General features: G+C 35.6%; 1 protein-coding gene and 1 long non-coding RNA gene across 2 annotated transcripts; one reads left to right on the top strand and one right to left on the bottom strand.

Moving 5' to 3' along the window:
• Positions 1-245: 245 nt before the first annotated feature.
• Positions 246-1,063, bottom strand: Dmac1 (distal membrane arm assembly component 1). Its single transcript, XM_034502923.2, has 2 exons — positions 742-1,063; positions 246-527 (listed from the first exon to the last, which is right to left on the bottom strand). Exons 1-2 carry the CDS (start codon positions 995-997, stop codon positions 466-468), a joined length of 318 nt encoding a protein of 105 aa, XP_034358814.1. The 5' UTR covers positions 998-1,063; the 3' UTR covers positions 246-465.
• Positions 1,064-5,597: 4,534 nt separating this feature from the next.
• On the top strand, positions 5,598-21,455 carry LOC143442235 (uncharacterized). The gene is made up of 3 exons (XR_013110247.1): positions 5,598-5,675; positions 11,335-11,422; positions 21,177-21,455. It is a non-coding gene; the product is annotated as an uncharacterized LOC143442235 (long non-coding RNA).
• The last annotated feature ends 644 nt before the right edge of the window (positions 21,456-22,099 follow it).

Raw genomic sequence — 22,099 nt, 5'->3', positions numbered from 1 at the left:
TCATTTCGTGATGGACTTGAAGATACTTTGGAAAGCATGGATAACTTTCATGTACCTATTCAGGGTTAGGTTGCCAGTGAGTGTTGATACGATTAGAAAAATTAAAAGAACTGCTTATTATTTAAAAAAATAGTTTATTTCACTATTGGCCTATCATTTATCCCATTTTAACATGTTCTCAAAATGTTATCTTTCCGTATAAATTGAACTACACATAACTTCCCTGGACAAGACAGAGAACCATGTTTGCTTCCAAGGGATTTATTTATTCCGTTTATAACCTGAGAGGAGGTAAACCGTTACCATCAATGGCCAAAGAAAGAAAGTTCATATTTTCACGGTCTTCTCGGTATGTCCTATAGTTAAGTGCATCCTTGGCCGTGCGTGCAAAGAATATCCACCAACCCAATGCTTGTTCTTTCCGCCGCACAGCCAGTGATAGGAGACAACGGACTGCCGGTATTTTCAAACTCGGTAGGACTTCCCTTCGGGGTCTATCATAACAATTACACCCCAACAGGCAATACCTGAAAAAAAAAAGGAAGAAAAAAGTGCCTTTTGTATATTATATTTTAGTCTATCCATTGCTCCCCGTAAGGCATTTTATTTAACCCTCGCATTGGTGAAGAAAGACCGATCATTGGATCTTACAGGACAGTGAGGGGAAAGGAGCCGCTGTCCCACCAACCACCCACCCCCAACCCACCCCTCGCCCTCCACCCCGTCCCCACTCCCGCTCACTGATGCCGACGACCATCTGCACTATGGTGCCTGGGCCAGGTTGGACTCCTAGCTTCATGGGCTTCCTGGCCATCAAGTAGACGTAGGTACCCGCCCCTATGAATGTACAGCCAGACAGCACGCGACAACTCCAGCAGCTTTTAAACGCCCGATTCTGTGCGGATGGGGGCGGCCGGGAGTCTTTCGCTGGTGGGTTTGCGGAAGCAACTGTGGAGGAAGGAGGGTACTCATTAGTACTCGAAAATGAGGACCCCATGCCAGAAGTGTGTACAGAGGCCCGAGTCTTCCCTTTGATATGCTGTAAAATGCTGCCGGAAAGCAGCGCGCTGACGTAAACGCCGCAGCTCTTCTGGGAAATGTAGTTGTGGCCAGCTAAGGAGCCGGGCGGAACAGGGCGGAGCTGCATCTGCCTCAGAGGCTTTCTGAGACTTGTGTAAGCCAGAAGTTCAGCCAAGGCTGCTCACCCCGGTGTTTTAGAAACGGTTTTAAACTGCATTCTGATAGTATAGATTTCAGTCTCTTCAGAGAAAAAATTTGGATCTCTAAGCTTCCCGACTAACACGAACTAAAGTCCTGGCATAAAATTTAAGCAACAAAGATTACATTCCAAGTAATTGTACGATCTTATCCAAGTGCTTTTGGATAAATAGAAATTACTTACCTATTGCAATTCTGTGTATTCTGCCATTTCTCAACTTACTAGTTTTCTAGTACAGGCTAGATCAGTACAGGCTTAAAGTTTTCACACTGTACTTACTTTAGAAGAAATATACAGAGATTTTCAAGATAGTAAAAATGAAATGTGTTTGAAATGCCTGTATACTTTTGATATCTCCTCGTTTATTTAGGATGTGCTCTCAATTGTGTCATATTTATGATTTTAGTTCTCATCAAGAGAAAAGTAGAAGCACCTTTACACTTTTAAAATTATAAAATTAAAATAATAATGCTATAGAACTGGAGGGATGGCTTAGTGGTAATTGCGATTCTCACAGTGGATGGAGGTTCTGTTTCCAGCAATCATTTCTGGCCACTTGAAACTGTCTTATCACTCCAACTCCAGGGGATCTGACGCCTCTGGCTTCTGTGAGTACATGCATGGATAGTACTGTATGTACCCCACCACACACACATACACATAATTTAGAAAAATAAGTCTTTAAAAAGTACATGCCTTTAAATCAGCATTCTAGAAGCTGACTCAGGCATAAAACTGCATATATATATATATATATATATATATATATATATTCATTATACTATATATATAAACACATATACACATAATATATATATTATATATATATTATATATATATGTATATATATGTGTATATGTGTTTGTGTATAGAGGCTAGAGATAAATTATGTAGGTTTTCTGTAGATATCTACATATATATTTATTCAAATGTCTCAATGTATTATATTATATCATAGAAAAACATATGTTATGAAAGTTTGATTCTATTTCTTTGTGCTACATATCTATGTGCCAACCATGAAACAGAGACAATTTCTTATATTTGCTGGTCCTCAGATTCTTCATATGTAAAAATGAGTTTGAGATCAGGTGTAACTTTTCTGATTGAAAGATTTTACTAATAAGAATCTTTCTTCAGGTAACATTCTGCTACATAACTTACCAGATGATTCAACAGAATTTCATTTGTAAATTCATGATTGTGCTGCTGCTCTTCACTCTGTCTTCCATACTATATTTAATTGTTCTTTTTTATATAGCAGAGGCTAAGAAATGTTTAAATTATACATTCTTGAGTAAAATAACATATCCATACTATTCATTATGCATGATTATTATTTATACATTATATGTAAATATTAACTTAAAAGAATAAGAAAATAATAGAAATAGAAAATTTAGTATCTTATTACAGTACGTTGGAATTTGCATAGTGTGTACTTTGAAATTACTTTATTAATATTTTATGTTCAAGGTTAGCTTTTATAGTGCATTCATTGAAGAACATACCTTTAATTAAAAATAATATATTACTGTCAAGTAGGCTTCTTTTATGTAGCAGAGAAAAACAACTACAGAAAGATTCAACTGACCAAAATACAGAGAACAAGTGACCATTTTGTCTGAAATTATATATCTAAAACACAGCCTTTTACTTAGGGCTCAAGGAACATCACAGAAAAGGGGCAGAAAGATAGAAAGAGCCAGAGGAAATGAAAGGCTGCTGAAAAGTTGTGTTTTCTATAGATAATAGGAAGCCTCAACATTAGTATTGCCCAAACTAGACTTGGACAATGACACCAATCAACAGGCCAACTTACATGGAGAAAAAAAATCTCATCTCTACCCTAGATATAACTATTGATTTCAGACAGAAAGAGAATTCATATTTGCTGGGGATGATCCTCCTACTTGATTTCTCCAATAGCAAGTGGTCAGTCCTAAGAATCTATACATACAAGCAATATTAAACAGATGAAGTAGGTTTCATTTATATATGTGTGTGTGAAGTGTGTGTGTATTTTTGTGTATATAAGAATATGTGTGTGTGACAATAAAGACAACATTAATTTGGGAGGGATCAAGGTGTTGGAGAATGCGGAGGGATGGGGAAATTATGACTGCTCTCATGAATGAAAAATTCAGAAATACACTTAATTTTATGGAAAAATGAGCAAAGAAGACATTGGGCTCACTAATATATTGACAAATTGTTATTATGCTAAATAAACCTTAATCCGATGAAAAATACACTTTAACACACATTAAAATTCCTCAATAAATGAGAAGATTCTTTAATCTTAAATAATTTTTATTTTATAATTTAAAAATTTTATTTTATAATTAAAATTTTATTTTATAATTTAAAATAATTTTTATTTTATAATTGACTCAAAAGCATGATTTTAAACATTTTGTCAGCAACATTTTTCTCTGACATTGTTCTAAACTTTAGTGGCTTCTACAGAACTTAAACTTAAATGTCTTAAAACTGCAAGAAACACATGGTGAATTGAGATGGACCTATATAATTGTAATTAGAAATTATTGGAAAAGTAGAGATACCTTTTGAGATAATAAAACATGAGGGTTTGAGGACAACTCCAAACATAGACACATGTGAAGCTGTCACTAAAGGAGGAGTATGTTTACTGAGAAAGAAGAAAAGGAGATTGAAGGCTAATTGTACCTCAATTTTCTTTCATATTCATTTCTTAATATTTTGATAAGCTTGTTCATTGTGTTTCATTTAGTGCATGGACTATAGAGCCATGCAACTTTTCCTATTAATATATGTAAAACATTCAAACCTATTAAGTTCATAATCCTCAGATCCTTTCACATACTTGTGCACCTGCTCTCCAGTTCCTCTTTTCCACAATAAGTAGGGTTGTCAGTGTCTTGTGTATCTTTTCAATGATGTTTCAGATCTACACGTGTAGGCTCTCCTGTAATTTTAAAAGCCATTGTACGTTAATCAATATTGAAACTTCATCTTTTAATCAGTCTTCTTGGTTCCAATATGAGGATGTGTCATCCTCAATAAACTGACCCTACAATGGTTGATACTAATGTCTATTTAGTATCTTTCTATGGTTTTACTGTTTTGTGTAGTGCTCAACAAATTACTACATGTATCACATCACAAACATGCACACTAAGGTATAGAATTTATATACATGTAAACTTTATCAAACTGTTTTTCATAGAAGTTGTATCAACCAATTTATATTCTAAGCAACAAGTCCAGGAAACACAGAATGACTGAAATTTAATCTTTCTTTCTGTGGTTAAGTGACTTAATGTATTTTGGGGGTAGTTTATATTCCCCCCCTTTAGTGAATTTTATGTATCCTTAGCCTGTTTTCCCTTCCAGCTGTTCTGTCCTCTCACTAGATGGATGAACTATTTTTGTGTGACATTGTTCATATAGTTTTCTCTCAATTTGATATTTGTCTTTTGATTTTGCTTGCCTTATTTTTACTGAATTTATTTATTTTGGCATTTATAGGTATCACATATCAAACACAAGGCTGTACTCATGCTAAACAAGTCTTCTCCCACTGAGCTACATCCAAATCATACAACATCTATTTTTTAAAACTGTGGGCTTTCACAAGTTAGCTTCTGGGTGTCATGTGAATTAAAAAGTCCCTTCTTCTTGTTTGGGTGTTTCTCATATTTGACTGTTTTCAAATCACTTGAAACCCTAATAGATTTGGAATTCTACATGTTATCATGTGTCTAGAATAGAAGCAGACTTTCTTTTCCCCTCAGAGGCGAATTAGTTCTTCCAACATAATGGAATGACCTGTTTTTCCTTGCCTATTCAAATTTTTTGGTCTGTTTATTCTTCCGTTACTGCCATGTAGGCTACTCTCTTTGCATTTTATTCAATAAACATTTTTCTAAACTAAAAGAAAATACCACATGTATTTATATTCCTTCCCGAAACTCAACACTCTGTTCCAATGTCTGCCTACTTGTTTGTGTATACATGTCAGTCTTTCAGTTATGGGATTCCTGTTATGTGTGGATACTTGAAGGCTTCTTGCTAATGTACTCTTTACTTTCTGGGCTATGTTTACCTTACTTTGCCAACAGAGCTTTTGATTCACTTTGAGAATTCTGATGAAATTTTACTGGTAGTTTCACTAGATTTGTATTAAATGTATTGTTAAATCTATTAAGAAATGACATCTTTGTGAAAGTGATAAAGTGATAGTACTGAAAGACATCAAATATACTTTATTTTATAGACTTCCATAGCATTTTGTAGTTTTTTAATTGATGATTATTACAGACTTTAAAAAAATTATGATGTTCCTGGAAATAAGGCATCTTTTAACTATTGAATATTCTTTTTGTTTTTTTCAGGACAAATTTCTCTGTGACATAGCATTGGCTGTCCTAGAACTCACTTTGTCTTTGTAGACCAAACTGGCCTCACACAGGTACCCCTGCCTCTGTCTCCAAGTGTAATCTATATTCTAGTTGATTGTGATTTATGTATGAGAATATATAAGGATCTACTCCTCTAGATTCTAATATAAAGTTATCAGTACATTCTGGTTGGGCCTCCAAAATATGGCAAATAGTTTTCTTTTATTGTGATATCTTTGTTAATTTGAAAATCAGTAGTGTACCTACCACACATACACACACACACACACATACACACACACACACGCACACCCTCACACCATAAATTGATACCATTTCTTCATTTTCTGGACCCTAGAAATCCTTAAATACCCTTATAATGAGCAACTGTAGAAAAACTTTCATAAAAATTTCTGGTGAGATCATCACAAAATTGTGTTTTGACAGGGAACGTCTCTGATACTTTTCTTCATTTGTATTTTGGAAATCTAATTTCTATGGGAATTTATTTAAAAAAGCATTTTCAATAACTGGATATATCTAATGAAAGTTTTGACTCCATCTTTATACTTTGTAACCACAGGCTGTGATCTTAAAGAGTGAATGCTCAGTGGGAGAACACTTGTCTAGCCTGAGTACAGTCCTGTGTTTGATATGGGATACCTATAATTTTATAAAATATTATTTTATAGAAAGATTTTATATTTTACACAAAATGATGTTATGGCATATTCAATGGTCTGACTAATTTATTCTCTAAAGTGAAGGATTAAATCTTTGTGATTGAATATTCAAATAATTCTCCTTCTCTATGAATACGCTGAAGTTCTGTAATGTCGGTTTTAAATGGTTCTTATTTAGTTTTCTTAAGAAAAAGCCATATATTTTCTCTATAAGCTGATACATTGTATTTCAGAAATGCTTTTTTAAATCATATGCATTGAAAGCATAACCATTTTATTGATTCTTTACAATGCAATGAGCAAAGGATCATTCTTTCCTTCTACTCATTAATTGTAATGTTCAAAAAGTAACTTGTTGGGTATTGTAAGTAATGCAATATACAATAAATAAAAATGCTAAATTTACAAATACCTTAATAAGTTGTGTAAGCTAATAATGAAAACCAGATCAAAGCTAATCGTTTGATTTTTTTCACATGCTAGACAAACTTCCGCATGGTAAAAAAATTTTCCTCTCAAATAGTTTAAAGAATATATGTATAATTTTAACTAGAATGGTTTGTAATATATAGACCTCAAAAGAATTGACAATATTTGCATAACAAGTGAATACAAAGACCCTTAAAGTGTCATAATATAATTTAGTTTTGAATTTTTGCAATATAAATTACATAAAATTTACACATTTATTTCTTCCAGAAGTATAATAATCTATAGGTAACTATTTCAGTATCAATCTATTCTGTAGCAAGGTAGCTGATAATACATTCCAAATCTGAGGTTTTAGCTTGAACCAACAAATCAGGTATTCTAGATTCCATGAGTTGTCCAAAAGCCTTTTCTCTGAAATTCTGGCAGTTTCTCATTCTGCCATCATCTCCCCATGTGTTGTTCATCAGCTATATTATACTATGCTTTTGTGCCTTGTGGTGTGTGCACTTCCATTTTACCCAAATGTCACTCCAGGGTGGACTCAAGAAAGGATTTCTCTCTTAAAAAAAAATAAAGCTTTAGAGTTGGAAAACAAAGTTGTGCTTGTGTTTCTGAACACTTTTGCCAAATTGTTGATGTTGGAATTTCTAAGTATGGTGCTGAGTTCCACAAGTTTTTTTTTTTCCTGCAAAATCAGCATCTACCTGTAACTTTTTAAATAGTCAGGCTTTGGGGCAAATTAGCCTACTGAGACTTTAACTGTTTATTTTCTTTCCCTGTTCTTTCACTCTTAGTTTCCTAAAATTCCATGTGTATATGCAGTCTTGCTGTTTGTCATTTGTAACTGTTTTACTGACTTTTGAGATGTTTCTTTTATGTAGGCTGTTATAGTTTTTTCTTTAGGTGGGTTTTTTTTTTTTTTTAAGTAGATCCTTTAGAAAATTTACACACAAAATTAGCGCCCTCCAATCCATGAGCATGGGAGACCTTTCCATCTTCAGATATCTTCCTCAATTTCTTTCTTCGGAGACTTGAAGCTCTTGTCATATGGTCTTTTACTTGATCAGTTAGATTTCCACCAAGAAATTTTATATTATTTGTGGCTATTGTGAAAAGTATTTTTGTCCCTAACTTCTTTCTTGGCCTGTTTATTGCTTGTATAGAGGAAGGCTATTGATATCTTTGAGTTAAGTTTATATGCAGCCACTTTGCTGAATGTTTTTAACAACTGTATTAATTCTCTGATAGAAATTTTGGGATCACTTACGTATACTATCATATCATCTGCAAAAAATGGCCATCTTGCTAAATGTAATCTACAAATTCAATGCAATCCTCATCCAAATTCCAAGACAATTCTTTATAGATTTTGAAAGAACACTTCTCAACTTTATATGAAAAAATGAAAAACTCAGGATAGCTAAAATGATCATGAAAAATAAAAGAACTTCTGGAGGTATCACTATTCCTGACTTGAAGATGTGTTACAGAGAAATAGTAATAAAAACTGCACTGGCATAGATGCAAACAAGTGGATCAGTGGAATATAATTGAAGACCTAGAATAAACTTACACAGTTATGGAAAGTTGATTTGTGACAAAGAATCTAAAACCATACAATGAAAAAGGAAGGATATCTTTATCAAATGGGACTTGTATAATTGGATGCATGCAGAGGAATGCAAATAGATCCATATTTATCACTGTACACAAAACTCAAGTACAAGTGGATCAATGACCTCAAAGTAAAACCATATACACTAAATCTAATAAAACAGAAAGTGGGGAGTAGCTTTGAGCTCATCAGTGCAGGATTCAACTTCCTGAACAGAACACCAATGGCTCAGGCATTCAGGTCAAGAATGCCTCATAAAACTAAAAAGCTTCTGTAAATCAAAAAACACTGTCTGTAGGACAAAACAACAGCCTACAGATTGGGAAAAGACCTTCACTAACTTTACATTTGACAAAAGGCTAATATCCAAAATATATAAAGAACTCAAGAAGTTAGACAAAACAATCCAAGTAACACAATTAAAAATTGTGGCACACAGCCAAACAAAAAATTCTCAACAAAGAATAAATGAGAAGTACATAAAGAAATGTTCAGTGTAGTTAGTCATCAGAGAAATGCAAATCAAAAAGACTCTTAGATTCTACCTTACATCCATCAGAAGAAATAAGATTAAATCTCTAAAGGAAGTACATGCTAGAGAGGTCAGAGTGCAAGGGGAACACTCCTCCACTGCTGGTGGCAGTGCAAATTTGTACAACCACTCTGGAAATCAATCTGCCAGTTTCTCAGAAAATTGAGAGTAGTTCTACCTCAAGACCCAGCGACACCACTCCTGGGCACAAGTTTCTCCACCATTCCACAAGGACATATTCATGGCAGCTTTATTCATTAGCAGAAACTGGAAACAATCCAGATGACCCTCAACTGAAGGATGGATAAAGAAAAGGTGGTTCATTTACACAGTGGAATACTACTCAGCCATTAAAAACAAGGACATCAGGAATTTTACAGGCAAATGAATGGAAATAGAAAATATCGTCCTGAGTGAGGTAAACCAGACATAAATGGAAATGTATGGTATGTACTCACTTATAAGTGAGTATTAATCATAAAATACAAGATAACAATGCTATAACCAACAGACCCAAAGAGATCAAGAACCTCAACACTAGGCCAGATACATTGAATCTGAGAGAAGATAAAGTGTCAAATAGCATTAAATACATTGGCACAGGAAAAGCCATTCTGAACAGGACACTATTAGCAAAAACACTAAGACCATCAATTGATAAATTGCTCCTGAAGGTGTAAAGCTTTTTTTATGGCATAGGACACCATCATCCAAATTAACTGTCAGCTCACAGAATCAAAAATACCTTTAAATGTTGCATATCTGATAGAATGCTAATATCTAAAACATACAATGACTATTTCAGACTTAGATTTCAAGTCTCCATTGAGAACTCAGGTATGATTCTAATAGGTCTGTCTTTATATTGTATTTGCTCTTTTTTCTTTTCTTGTCTTAATATTCTTTCTTTGCTCTGTACACTGTTTTGATTATTATTTGGCAAGGGGCCTTCTTTTCTGGTCCCATCTATTTAGTGTTCTGTATACATCTTGTACTTTTCTATGTATCTACTTCTTAAAAATAGGAAACTTTTCTTCTGTGGTTTTATTGAAAATATTTTCAGGGCCTTTAAGCTGGTATTCTTCTCTTTTCTCTATTACTATTATTCGTAGGTTTGGTCCTTTCATACTCTCCTAGATTTCCTGCATGTTTCGTGTCATGAAATTTTTAGATTTAACATTTTCTTTGACTTACATATTCATTTCTTTCTATTGTATCTTCAAGCCCAGAGGTTCTTCCTGCTATCTCATACTCTCTTGCTGAAGCTTGCTTCTGTAGTTCCCATTTAAATTCCCAAAACTTTTACATCCAGCATTATCGTAATTTAATTATTTATTCTAATTCCACCTTCTGGCCTTAAATAGTTTGATTTATTTCCTTGCCCTGTTTTTTGTTTGTTAGTTTGCTGGCTTGCTTTTCTTTTTTGTTTGTTCATTTATTTTCCTAGGTATGTTTAAGATATTTATTCACTTTCTCACACTGTGTTTTCCTGTTTTTCCTTAAGAGATTTATTCATTTTTCTCTCTAAAAATCCCTATTATCTGTATACAGAATGTTTTTAGATTTTTTTTTTCTTAGTCTTCAGTTATGTTGGAATATTCTGTGTCCTATGTGGTAGTGTAGCTGGGCTTCAGTGGAGACATTGTTCTGGTTGTTGTTGATTTTCTGTTTACATGATATCTATGCATCTGAGATTGGGATAATTATAGATCTGGGTGATGATGAATTATATGAAAGTATAGAAGCTATGTGCTGCCTGGTAGAAAATTTTCTATAGACCTATTTCCCTGGACTGCTCAGTTGCTGTGTCCTCAGAGTATGCCTACTTGTGTTGGCGGCTGTGTTAATGGGATGAGCTGGGAGAAGAAAGGTAGGAGAAGAAGATCTCTGTGATCCATTGGGGTTGGATCACATAGGAAAGGAAGACCATGGCAAATTTTTTGCTATGGAGCTGGGGATGAGATTGGAGAGATTGGCTATGGAAGAACAGAAAGAGAGGCATGTACCCTCACTCAGCATACTTGTTTCCCTGGCAGGATCAGCCCTTGAATTAGCTAGGGTGGTACATTCCTGGGCTGGGACTGGAACAAAGGCACAATTGGGGAGGGAAAAGAGTTAGAAGTAGAAGAACTGTGATCCACAAAAAATAAAAAGAGCTGAGCAGAAAAAACAGCCTTGGATGTTCTGCCGCACAGCAGGAGATAAAACTGAGGAATTGGATCTGGGGAAACAGAGAAAAATGTTTTATCAATAAAAATGTGAAAATAAATGTCTTATAAAAGACCCCAACCAAGTTTCTGCAATTGTATTTGTGGTGAGCCTCCATATACAAGAGAAAAACAAGATGACAGACAGATTTTTTACTTTCATGGTTGAGGTTCAGAAGATGCTATAGATAATAACTTTTTCCTATTCACTTGAACTTTCATCTTTTAAAACAATTTCCTCTACCTTATTCTTGCATAAAGTACAGGAGCTGTTCCACATGAGGATCTGTGTGTGATTTCAGTGAAAAGTTGACAAGTCTAGACTGTATCAACTCATTGCACTAGAAAGGTATGTTTCTATTGTCTTATGAGAAAATAGCATGTGCATTTCATCATGCAGCAAATATCTTGTTCTTCTTTGTTGTTAATGATAATGTTTATTGATAATCTTTATTATTTCCTAACCTATTGGTCTGGACAATATCCCAGGTGGTGGACTGTAACATCATCAATACCCAAGAGGAATAACACAGAAGTTTAACATAATGGGCATTCTCTAGTGTGGCATAGGAGCCTGGAATAAGTGCAAGAGAACAATAGCCTCAAGGATGTCATGATTCTTCTTCTACTGTTGCCAGAGTGAGCCTCCTCTTCAACTCCTTTCTTCTTTCTCTAAACATATCTAATGATTTATATATTCCTCAGTTTTCTACCATTCCTTTTCATTTTTTAGTCTTTCTTAATTAATGTATAAATATGTTTATTTTCATCATAACCCTTAAACCTGTGATAGCTTCATTTTTCTCCTATTGCTTTTAGAAATTATATATATATGCATATATTAATATATATTACATATAAACACATATGTATACATGTACATATATATGTATATATATATGAGTATGTGTGTACATGCATATATAACTTTTGAGAATGTACAGTGTGTTTTGATAATATTCACTCTCCCTCTCAAATTTTCTAAGATTCACCTATATTTCTTTCAATTCCTACTCATCTAACTTTTTATGTCTACCTTTTTTTTATCAAGGCTAATTTTACTGCCCAAATATTTTTAGTTGTATGACCTTCAAATGAACCATGGTTGACTTATCAGGAGCTACTGTTTTAAAGATAGCTCTCTCTCCTTCTTGTAGCTAACAATTGCCAATGTCTTTTTAGCTGAAAGTGGGCTTGTGTGCACAAACTCCCCTCTCCATGCTGGGATTTACTCTGGCCTGTACTTGCTCACATCTTTTGAATGCTGTCACAACAACTGTGTGTTTATATGTGCTTCTTCACTGCTGTATCTAGAAGTCATTTTACCTTGTAGTCATCCTCCAACTCTGATTCTTATATTCTTTCCACCCCTCTTCCCCAAAGATCTCAAAAACTTTGGAGGAGGAATGTGGTATGTATGTTCTATTTAGGGATAACTGCTCTGTATTTTCTTATTCTCTGCAATTTGGTCAATTATGGGTGTCTATATTCATCACTGTCTATTAAAAGTAAAAACCTCTTTAGTGAAGATTTAAAGATGCATTAGTCTGTGGGAATAAAAATAAATCATGGGAAGTGGCTCAATACTATACTTATTTAGTAGAATCATAAGTAGGTTTTTCCCTAGGGTCTATGAACTATCTAGCTATATGTTTTTGACACATTAATTATAATAATCATGTGTTTGATTTTTTAGACTTTAAGTTCACTTATAAAGTGGGGTAGTTACTACCCTGATATTTGTACCATGCCACTATTGTACCAGTGGGCATGCCTTGCCAGTTAACATTACAACTCACTGTATTCATATTTCAGTAAGACTGATGATTACTTTTTTCTTGAGGTAGCATCCACAACTTTTTCCAGCATTATGGAAGTTTACCAGTAAGAATAAAGATTAACGGCCAGTATTAGATTGATCTTTTTTCATGTTCTATGACTTAGGTATGTTCTGTCCTTATCATAACATTATGGAGGATAACCAAGATTATAACAATATCTTGTAATATTTGGGGATCTTTTCAACCTTGTTGACAAATACCTCTCAGAAATGTAACCCAGACTTGGTATTTTTCAAGCTGTTTCTATTCAAATTGACCACTGTTATTTTATATTTTCTTTCTGTCTAATTATATAATTCCTAAATTATTTTATTTATGTTTTGAAGTCTTGCTTAAAACCCAGGATTGTCCTCATTTATTTTTTAAGTCAAGAGAAAAGTTTTTGGTGGTAAATTATATGCTTTATGGTACTAGTTCTCCAAAGACTCATTTGAGCCAACCATTTACTTTTAAATTTGTTCCATTTTTATTTATAGTTTTCATTTTATATTTTTTAAGTATTTCAGTTTTCATTTACTATATTGTCTCCTTTTGATTCCTTTTTAAATTAAGTATCATTTAAAATATGTTCTCTGTAGCAACTAGGTAGATATAGCTATTAGAATTGGGTTACAACTTAGTTCTAAGCCAACTAGGAATATCTCCAGGATTCAAGGAGTGGTGTATGAATTCATATACTTTTCTTGTCTTACCAGTGGGTAACATAGTTAGCTTTAAAGAAGCTTCACAATTCAGTCTTTTGATACTATGTATCCCATGCGTGTGGCTCCTTTGTTTTCTTTTTTGATATCTTCTTTTTCTTTCATGGCTCATAATGGGATTTAGTGATCTAGTTTTACAACTTGAACTGTGCCTTCACCTTCAGAATTTTCACTTTCTTAACTATCAGTTGGAAAGAAGAACCCTTCCTCTGATTTTTCTTCGGCCCAATCCAGGCCTGTGCTATCGCCATGACAATAGTGATCTCATATGCACTTCTTACAATATGGTACCATTGGGCTTATTCTATGTCAATTAGGATGAGCAGAAATTCTCTTTAACCCTCTTCTGGACATACAGAGAGAATAAAAAGAATCTATGTTGTGTTTGGAAATGCAAACCTATGTATTGTTATACCATATAGCTTCTCCTACCTGAAAATTCTACCTGTCAAAAACAATCATAAATATAAGAAAAATGAGGAGAAAGAAGTGAGGTGTCTTAATTACTGTCCTATCACTGTGAAGAGAGAACATGATCAAGTGTGGTGGTTTGAATATGCTTGGCCTAGGGAGTAGCATTATTAAGAGGTATGGCCTTATTGGAGTAGGTGTGGCCCTGTTGGAGAAAGTGTGTCATTGTGGGCATGGGCTTTAAGATACTCCCCCTAGCTGCCTGGAAGCCAGTCTTCTCCTCACTGTGTTCAGATAAAGATGTAAAACTCTCTGCTGTTCTTGCACCCTGCCTGCCTGAACAACGTTATGCTCCCACCATGATGATAAAGGACTGAACTTCTGAACCAGTAAGTCAGCCCCAATTAAAGGTTGCCCTTATAAGAGTTACCTTGGCCATGGTGTCTGTTCACAGCAGTAAAAACATAAATAAGACACAGCCTTTTTATAAAATAAACCATTTAATTGCAGACTTGCTTAAAGTTTTAGAGAATAGACCATAATTGTTATGGCATGAAATGTTGTGGAAGTCAGGCAGGCATGGCATTGGAAGATTACATGAAGCTGAGACTTTATAACCTGATTCATATTCAGAGAAAGCAACATTGATCCTGGCATGTGAGTTTAAATCCTCAAAGCCCACACCCAATGATGTGCCTTTATACATCCTAATCCATCTAAAGCAGTACATCAAATGGGTGTCAAACATTCAAATATACCAGCCTATGATGGCCATTCTCATTAAACTACCATGTAGGGCAAAATGAAGTACAAAATGTACAGTCTGAAAAGAAAAAGCACATCAAGAAATTTAATGTTGCAACCAAGACTTGTGCAGAAAGCGATAGTGCAAGGATTGATGTGAAATGGAATAAAAACTGTGGTACCCTACACATGGGAAAAACCCTACTCATGCAAGTTTCCAACTGGTAAAATGTTGGAAGGAAGGGCCTAATAAACTGTGTGTTCTTTGAAAGCAGCAAAGAAAAATTTATGCATGTGAAATTTAAGATGGGGGGCTAGGTGTCATTCCAAGCTGACAACTGAACTTGGCAGTGTCACCCATGTGATTCTGACTTTAGAGTTATGAATGATACAGGAATAATGGGACTGTGGAGCCTTCTTCTGTAATTATGAAGGGCTGCTGTGGCTAGGCATTTGGCTGTGGTATCAGTGCAAGGAGTCCCAAAGAGACCACTGCATATAGCTGTAAAAATAAAGCTTGCATTAAATTAGAGACCCCAAGATGCTGAAGACGACAGAACTGTGGGATACCTTTGAAGGAGAGCTGCATTCAGGAAATGGAACCGTCCCAAGAGAAAGAAGTATGTTGTAATCAGAAAAGTTGAAAGAACTGACTCATGTAAGCGATTGCTATCGGTCTTAATTAGGGATTCTATTGCTGTAATAGAACACCATGACAAAAAAAAAATGCACTTTAGGAAGCAAAGGATTTATTTGGCTTACTCTTCCATATAGCCAGTGCTCATTACTGAAGAAAGACAGGACAGGAACTCAAACAGGACTGGAGTGATGCAGAGGCCATGGACGGGTGCTGCTTCCTGAATGCTTCACATGGCTTGCTCAAAACTGCTTTCTTACAGAACCCAGGACTACCACCCCAGAAAGGGTACCATCCACAATAGGCTGGGCCCTCCCTCACTGATAGCTAAATGAGAAAGTATCTTAAAGTTGGATCTCATGGACAAGTTTCATCAATTGAGGATTCTAAATTGTGTCAAGGCATCATATAAAACCAGTCACTACCAACTAACCCCTTATCAACTTGACATACAAACACATCACTATTTAGCCACAAATCCTTCCTTTCTTATTTATCTCCCAAATCTCACATTAAACAACTTTAAAAGTTCCACAGTCTTCACAAATTCCAACATTAAAATTTTAGTCTCTTTTAAAATAGCCAACTTCTGTTAAAAATATAAAATATCTTTTAGATTTCCAAGTCTTTCATCTGCAGGCACTTTAAAAAATCAAAATTAAGTTCAATATTTTCTTCAGGAGAGAAGCACCAGGGCACAATCTCAATCTTAACCAAGCAAACCCAAACTCTAACAGCATAAATAACTCAATATCCAATTATCTTGGATTCACTCATGATCCTCTGGCCTCCTTTAAGAATTCTGAGTCACTTCTCCAGCTCGGCTCTTTGCAGCACACAAAGATCATCTAGGCTCCAGCTAGCTCTACTCCACAGCTCTTGCTGTTCTTTGTGGCCATCTTATGATACTGGCATTTTCAAAAATAATGGCACTCCTTTCTGTAACTGGGTTGTACTTTCACCAAAAGCCAGTCCCTGGATCCTGGTCCCAAGCCTCAAGTTGTCTGCATTACTCCTTCAGTCCTGGCCTTCAACTGCCACTGAGTCTGCACTTTCACCAGTGGCCTTCCCTGGCCTTTCACAGTGCCAAGCCTCACCTGCTCTTTATGATCCCTTCATGCCTTCAAAGTCAGTACTACCTGGGTGATGCATACACATTACCAAGCCCTGCTGCCAACACGAGGTATAACCATGGCTGCTTCTGGAAAATAGCTTCTCTGTGCTCTCAGGGAACACTTTCCAGAAGACTTTACCTCAGTGATGCTGGTCTCTTCTTAGTCACTGCTAATTGTTTTATCCCTAGATAACCAGCATTAATTGTCCCAGTAAAGGTTTTACTTCATTGATGCTGGTCTTTTGGTAATCATGGTTGACTCTTCAGCTCCTGCCGACCAAAATTACAGAATCTCAATTCAAAATAGAAAGATAAAGAACAATATGGCCCTAACAGAGTTTTCAATATTTTCTCAGAAACTTCACTGGCCAGGCCTCCATCCTCTCCACTGGTCTCAACAGTTTTATCTCCCAAGACACTACAGAACATTCCACTGAAGTCTCAAGACGCAATGGTTTTCTAGCCCAATGACTCAAAGTTCTTCACAATCATACCCCTAAATATGGCCAGGTTTGTTTCAGCAGTACCCTACTATGGTGGGAGTAACAAATCCATGACCAAGAAAGCACGTGGAAGGAAAGGGTTTATTTGGCTTACATTAGCAGGGGTACAAGATTTTGGAGTTTGCTGTGCTAGCTTTCAGTTTTTCTTTGGTTCAGTGTTTCTTCCCAATACCTCAGTTCCTTCATTTTGGAATGGTAATGCATGTTCTCAGCCACTATATGTCGGAAGTATATAATTTGTTCTTATACTTTATAGGGAAATACAATTAAGAGCTTGTTTTAAGTCTCAGAAGAGTCTTTGAAACTGATTGTGAATGACTATGGGGACACCTAAAATTGGACTAAATTCACTTTGAAATATGATGGTCATAAGCTGATGGGTGTCAGGGAATACAATGTGGAAGTTTACATGAGTATAGCATCCGTATGCACCTGTATAGCTGGTCCAAAGGTGGTGAAACTGTTTGGGAAGGATTAGAAAGTGTGGCCTTTTTGAAGGAGATATTTCACTGTTGGTAAAATTTGAGGTTTTAAAAGCCCATGTCATTCCTAATTAGCTCTCTCAGTATTATGGTTGTTGTCTCATGATGTGAGCTCTCAGCTACTTCTCTAGTGCTATCCCTGCTGGTCTACTGCCATTCTCTCTGCCATGATAGTCAGGGACTTATCCTTGAAATTGTAAGGCCCCAATAAACATTTTATTATAAAATGTTCCTTGATCATGATGTCTTGGCACAGCAATAAATAAGCAACTACTTAGTACTCATCTCTTTATTTAAATTATTAGGGGTAGCCCTGATGACAAAGTCAACAAGTGCTCCACAAATGCAGTAGAATTGTCTTCCTGAAAAAGCTGATGATCATTAAACCTTGCCCATGCTCTATAATGAGAGCATCCTTTACTGTCTCCTCCTAAAAGCACTTCATAGAATTCTCATACAGGTTTCTTAGTACCCATAGATAATGCTGATGCATGTGCTATTATTGTATATTCATTTATATTCATATTTGAATAAAACTCATACTGTTTGGCATGATGCTTTTTTACCTAATTGGCACTCAATAAATATATGTGTACTTCATTATTGATACATAGTGTTCAACCTGTATTTAATATAGTACATTCCATGTTCTGGATACACATTAGTAAATTCAGGGTTCTCCTTTTCTTTTCTGTTGTTTGAACTGACAAGAGACTTGAAAAAATAAACAATTGAAAATGGCATTCCTGAAGGTAACCATCAAGTGTAATAAGGCTCAAGTCAAATGGCTGAGCTGTCACAGTAAAATACAGCCTATTGACTTCCTTCTCACTAGGGAAAAGCACTGCATGCCACTTACCACAGACAGCCAAGAGAAAAAGGATCACCCTGAAAACTGCAGGAGGGAATACCTTGTTCAGCTTCCAGAAAGACAAAAACCCAGCTTTGCACAGATAATCACATTTTTAAAAAATGGCAGCTGTACGTAGACACCACAATCATTTTACTTTAAGAAACAATACACTGCAGTTAAAAAATCAAACCAATATAACCAGCAGCAAGAAGGATAAAAAGAAGAAAGAAAGAAAGAAAGAAAGAAAGAAAGAAAGAAAGAAAGAAAGATGGAAAGATGAAGAAACCTACAAAATTGTATTAAATACAAACACCTAATTGAAGTGAAAATTTCTGGTTTATGTGGAAACTCAATTGCTTTTTTGTAAGCTGTCTTGTGAGAGGATATGTCTGCGGAGGCAGACACATGAGAAGGTCTGTGATGTTTTGCTGGAGCAGATGCTCGAGAGAGCATGTGATGTTTGGAAAGAGTGTAAGAAGAACCCCACAGACAGTGAAATGTCGCTCTTGCATTGGTAAACAGTGCTATGCTTCATGATCTTTGCTAGCTGTGCAACTCTTTGCTGATCTTCACTTTGTAGAGAGAAATATGTCAAAGAGCTTCTCATGGTGTTCCTACAGATTCTGGCCTCTTCCACTGACTTATGCAGATTCAGCAGAACCTTGTTGTATCTGCGGGATCAAGCCTCTGCTAGTCATTCTTGTTTGGTGTTTTCTGTAGGACTAGACAGCCGATATCCTAAAAATGAAGAGTGGAATTACCCCAAATAACTATTTCTAAACAGGTACACAACCCCCATTTTCTATAAACTTTCTTCTCTCCCTACCTTTGGTCAGTGGGCTAGAAAGAAGGTTCAAATATTCAGAACCTAAATAAAGTATGTTTAGAAAAAATATTAACCTGTCTCTAATAGAGGAGAGGGTGTAAAGTAGGGTGGCTATTACACAATGTCCAGGTTAGAATTTTCCAACACAGCTCTCACCTCAAAGAGGACAACAGATGATAGTTTATTGTGGAGCCAGACATGAATGACCATGGCCAAGGAATACAGATTCAGGCTACCTGGAAATTTCATGTTCAAACACAAAAGTAGTTTCATAAGGTTTATAGCATCAGAACAGAGCAAAGTCATAAATTATGATACTTCCCAAATACCTTGTTAGAAAAGAAAGTTACATCCAGGCAGAGAAAGCTCATCTGTAGGTCTCCAATGTTATGAGATAGTATCCATGTCTTTGGTTGGTGGAAACTAGAGTTTCTTTCTTTTTTCTTTTTCTTCTTTTATTATTAAGCATTCCATTTGTTTACATCTCATATGATATCCCAAGTCCTGGTTACCCCCTCTACTAATCCCCATCCCATGATATCCCATGTCTCAGTTACCCCTCTGGCATCCTCCATCCCACATCTGCTCTTCACCCTCTCTTTTGCCTGTATGAAAGTTTTTTTTGCCTACTCACCTACACTCTCCCACCCTACTGCTTTAGCATCCCCTACTCTGGGGCATCAAACCTCTCCAGGACCAAGAGCCTTCCCTCCCACTGTTGTCTGTCAAGGCCATCTGAAACTAGAGTTTTTAAAGTTTATACATTTCAAGGTTTGTAATCTACTAGTCTCAGGTCCAACTCAGAAGTCTGCCAGCAATTACTCTCCGTCTTTGGCTAAAGATAGCCCAAGATAAGTTGTAATTAGGCTCTCGTTCTGCAGCATTCCATCCTTTCCATATCATTGAAGTTCTAATCATCCAGTGATTGTTTATACACATAGCTTACATTTGTCATTGCAGATACAGCTCCTTTCCAAGAATTCTCATTCACAGCATCTTACTAGGAAATTCAGCATAGCATGTCTAGTATCTAGAAAAACAGAGGTTTTAGGAAAATTCCTAAGAAGATAGAAAAGTGTGTGTGTGTGTGCGTGTGTGTGTGTGTGTGTGTGTGTTTCACAGTTGAATGAATGTTTGTGATTTGAATTTGGAAGGAGTGTTTTGGGTTTTAAAGAAAGATAATGGGTGGATAACTGAGAAACATGTAAATGGCATTGAATCACTTACTCTAAGGCAAGGTTAAGATACATAAGGAATTTACACAGATAAAATGTTTAGAAATTAAATAGAGCTACTCTGTGCATTAATCTTCTGGCAACATTATGACAAATTGATGATGTATGCAGCCAGAACTTTAAAAATTCTTGTATATTGAAAATTCTTACAATCATTGCCAACTGAGTCTCACTCAATTTATGGTTGCAGTATATATCATTCTGGCATTTCTATGCCATGTAAAGTAGTGGATACCTTTGAATGGTCACAATACTTTGTTGCATTAATCTCAACTGTTTGTAGCATCTCATTTCAATGAGAACCAAAGACTAAGAGTATTTAGTATGTTTTTGAGTAAAATGTGCTGTTATGAAATCAAGTATCCTTATGTCTAAATACTAAGGCTTGCACTGACTAAATTTAAGAATTTTGTGTAGACTAAGTATATATACCAAGTTTATATTCCGTTTGGTTGGAGTATTTAACTTAATTGTGTGGAATAAATACTTGAAGTTCATCTTTAAGAAATGATACTTCATGATTCCTTGAATATTTTTAAACCTAAGAAATCTAAAGAATACACAGGCCAGGAAAGACAGAACCCCTTTCAAAGGTGAACACAGGCTTTAGAAGCTCTCAGCTAAAAATAGTTTAATTATTTCAGGTTTTCCCATAATGCTCACTTATTTCAACAGGATTTGCCTCTCTATTCCCTTGCTCCTTATTAACTGCCATGAGAAAGGACCTTATATCGATCCCTTTTGTAATCTTTTCAGGCCTGGTGGGTATTGCATGGCTGAACATCTGGGAATGCTGTTCTATGCTGTCTCGTGAGTCAGAGGATGAGAAGATGGGCCCCAGGTGTCTTGCAGTCCACTGCACCTTAAATATTGCTGACACTAATCCACATAGCACCATGCTGTCAAGTCTGATGACTCCAGGGAAGCTGCTGATGTAGAGCATAAACAGCCCAAGGGAGATAACTGTGCTTAGTGATAAAAATGCACAGTTTTCCTAGAATTGTAATTTATTCCAGAATTTCCTTCCAGAGCATGTTCTGGTAAATTACTTAGATTTGAGTGGAAAATAAAATGAAGGTGAAAGAAAATGAAATGGTAATATGAATTAAAATGTCTGCAATGTCTTTGAGTTTATATATTATCTGATTAATACAATAGTAGAATGGCAATAGATATTATCATCCCTGTTTTACTTAGTAGGTCAACGTCTACAACGGTTATGTAGTTTGCACAGGGTTTTTTTACTAGTAGAAGGAGAAGCTAAAACAGAACAAAATATAGCAAAACAAAACGCAATCTACCATTCAGCCAGAAACTGAATATGATTTTACATATTAGCAAATTAAGCCTTCATAACAACATTATGAAGCAGAAAAGCACACTTGCCCCATTTAATAAAAATAAATATACGAGGGTTCAAGTATAAGAAATTACTTAAATGAGAAGTTAAATGTGAATCCGGACTTCAGAACTTACCTCCTCTTATCTCCTCACTGTGGTACAGCCTGGCTAACTGTTGCATGTTCTGCCTGCAGTATGAGAGTTCTCGTGATGATCTATGTTAAGATGATGTCCATAACATGCATTGCACATGCCCTGGTCCATGAAAACATACTATAATTGGGAGCTGCTACATATGGCAATAGTATAGCAACATATTCCTTGCATTAAAAAGATTA

This window comes from Arvicanthis niloticus, chromosome 5 (assembly GCF_011762505.2).
Source record: "Arvicanthis niloticus isolate mArvNil1 chromosome 5, mArvNil1.pat.X, whole genome shotgun sequence".
NCBI lineage: Eukaryota > Metazoa > Chordata > Mammalia > Rodentia > Muridae > Arvicanthis > Arvicanthis niloticus.
The sequence above is the reverse complement of the archived record's forward strand: the minus strand, read 5'-3'. Positions and strand labels throughout refer to the sequence as shown.

What these genes read in the sequence shown, in the direction of transcription:
- Dmac1 (XM_034502923.2), bottom strand. Translation starts at nt 997, where the DNA reads ATGGGGTCCTCATTTTCGAGTACTAATGAGTACCCTCCTTCCTCCACA. An exon ending in GCAGATGGTCGTCGGCATCA is followed by an intron (nt 528 to 741) that starts GTGAGCGGGAGT and finishes TTTTTTTTTCAG; the next exon opens with GTATTGCCTGTTGGGGTGTA.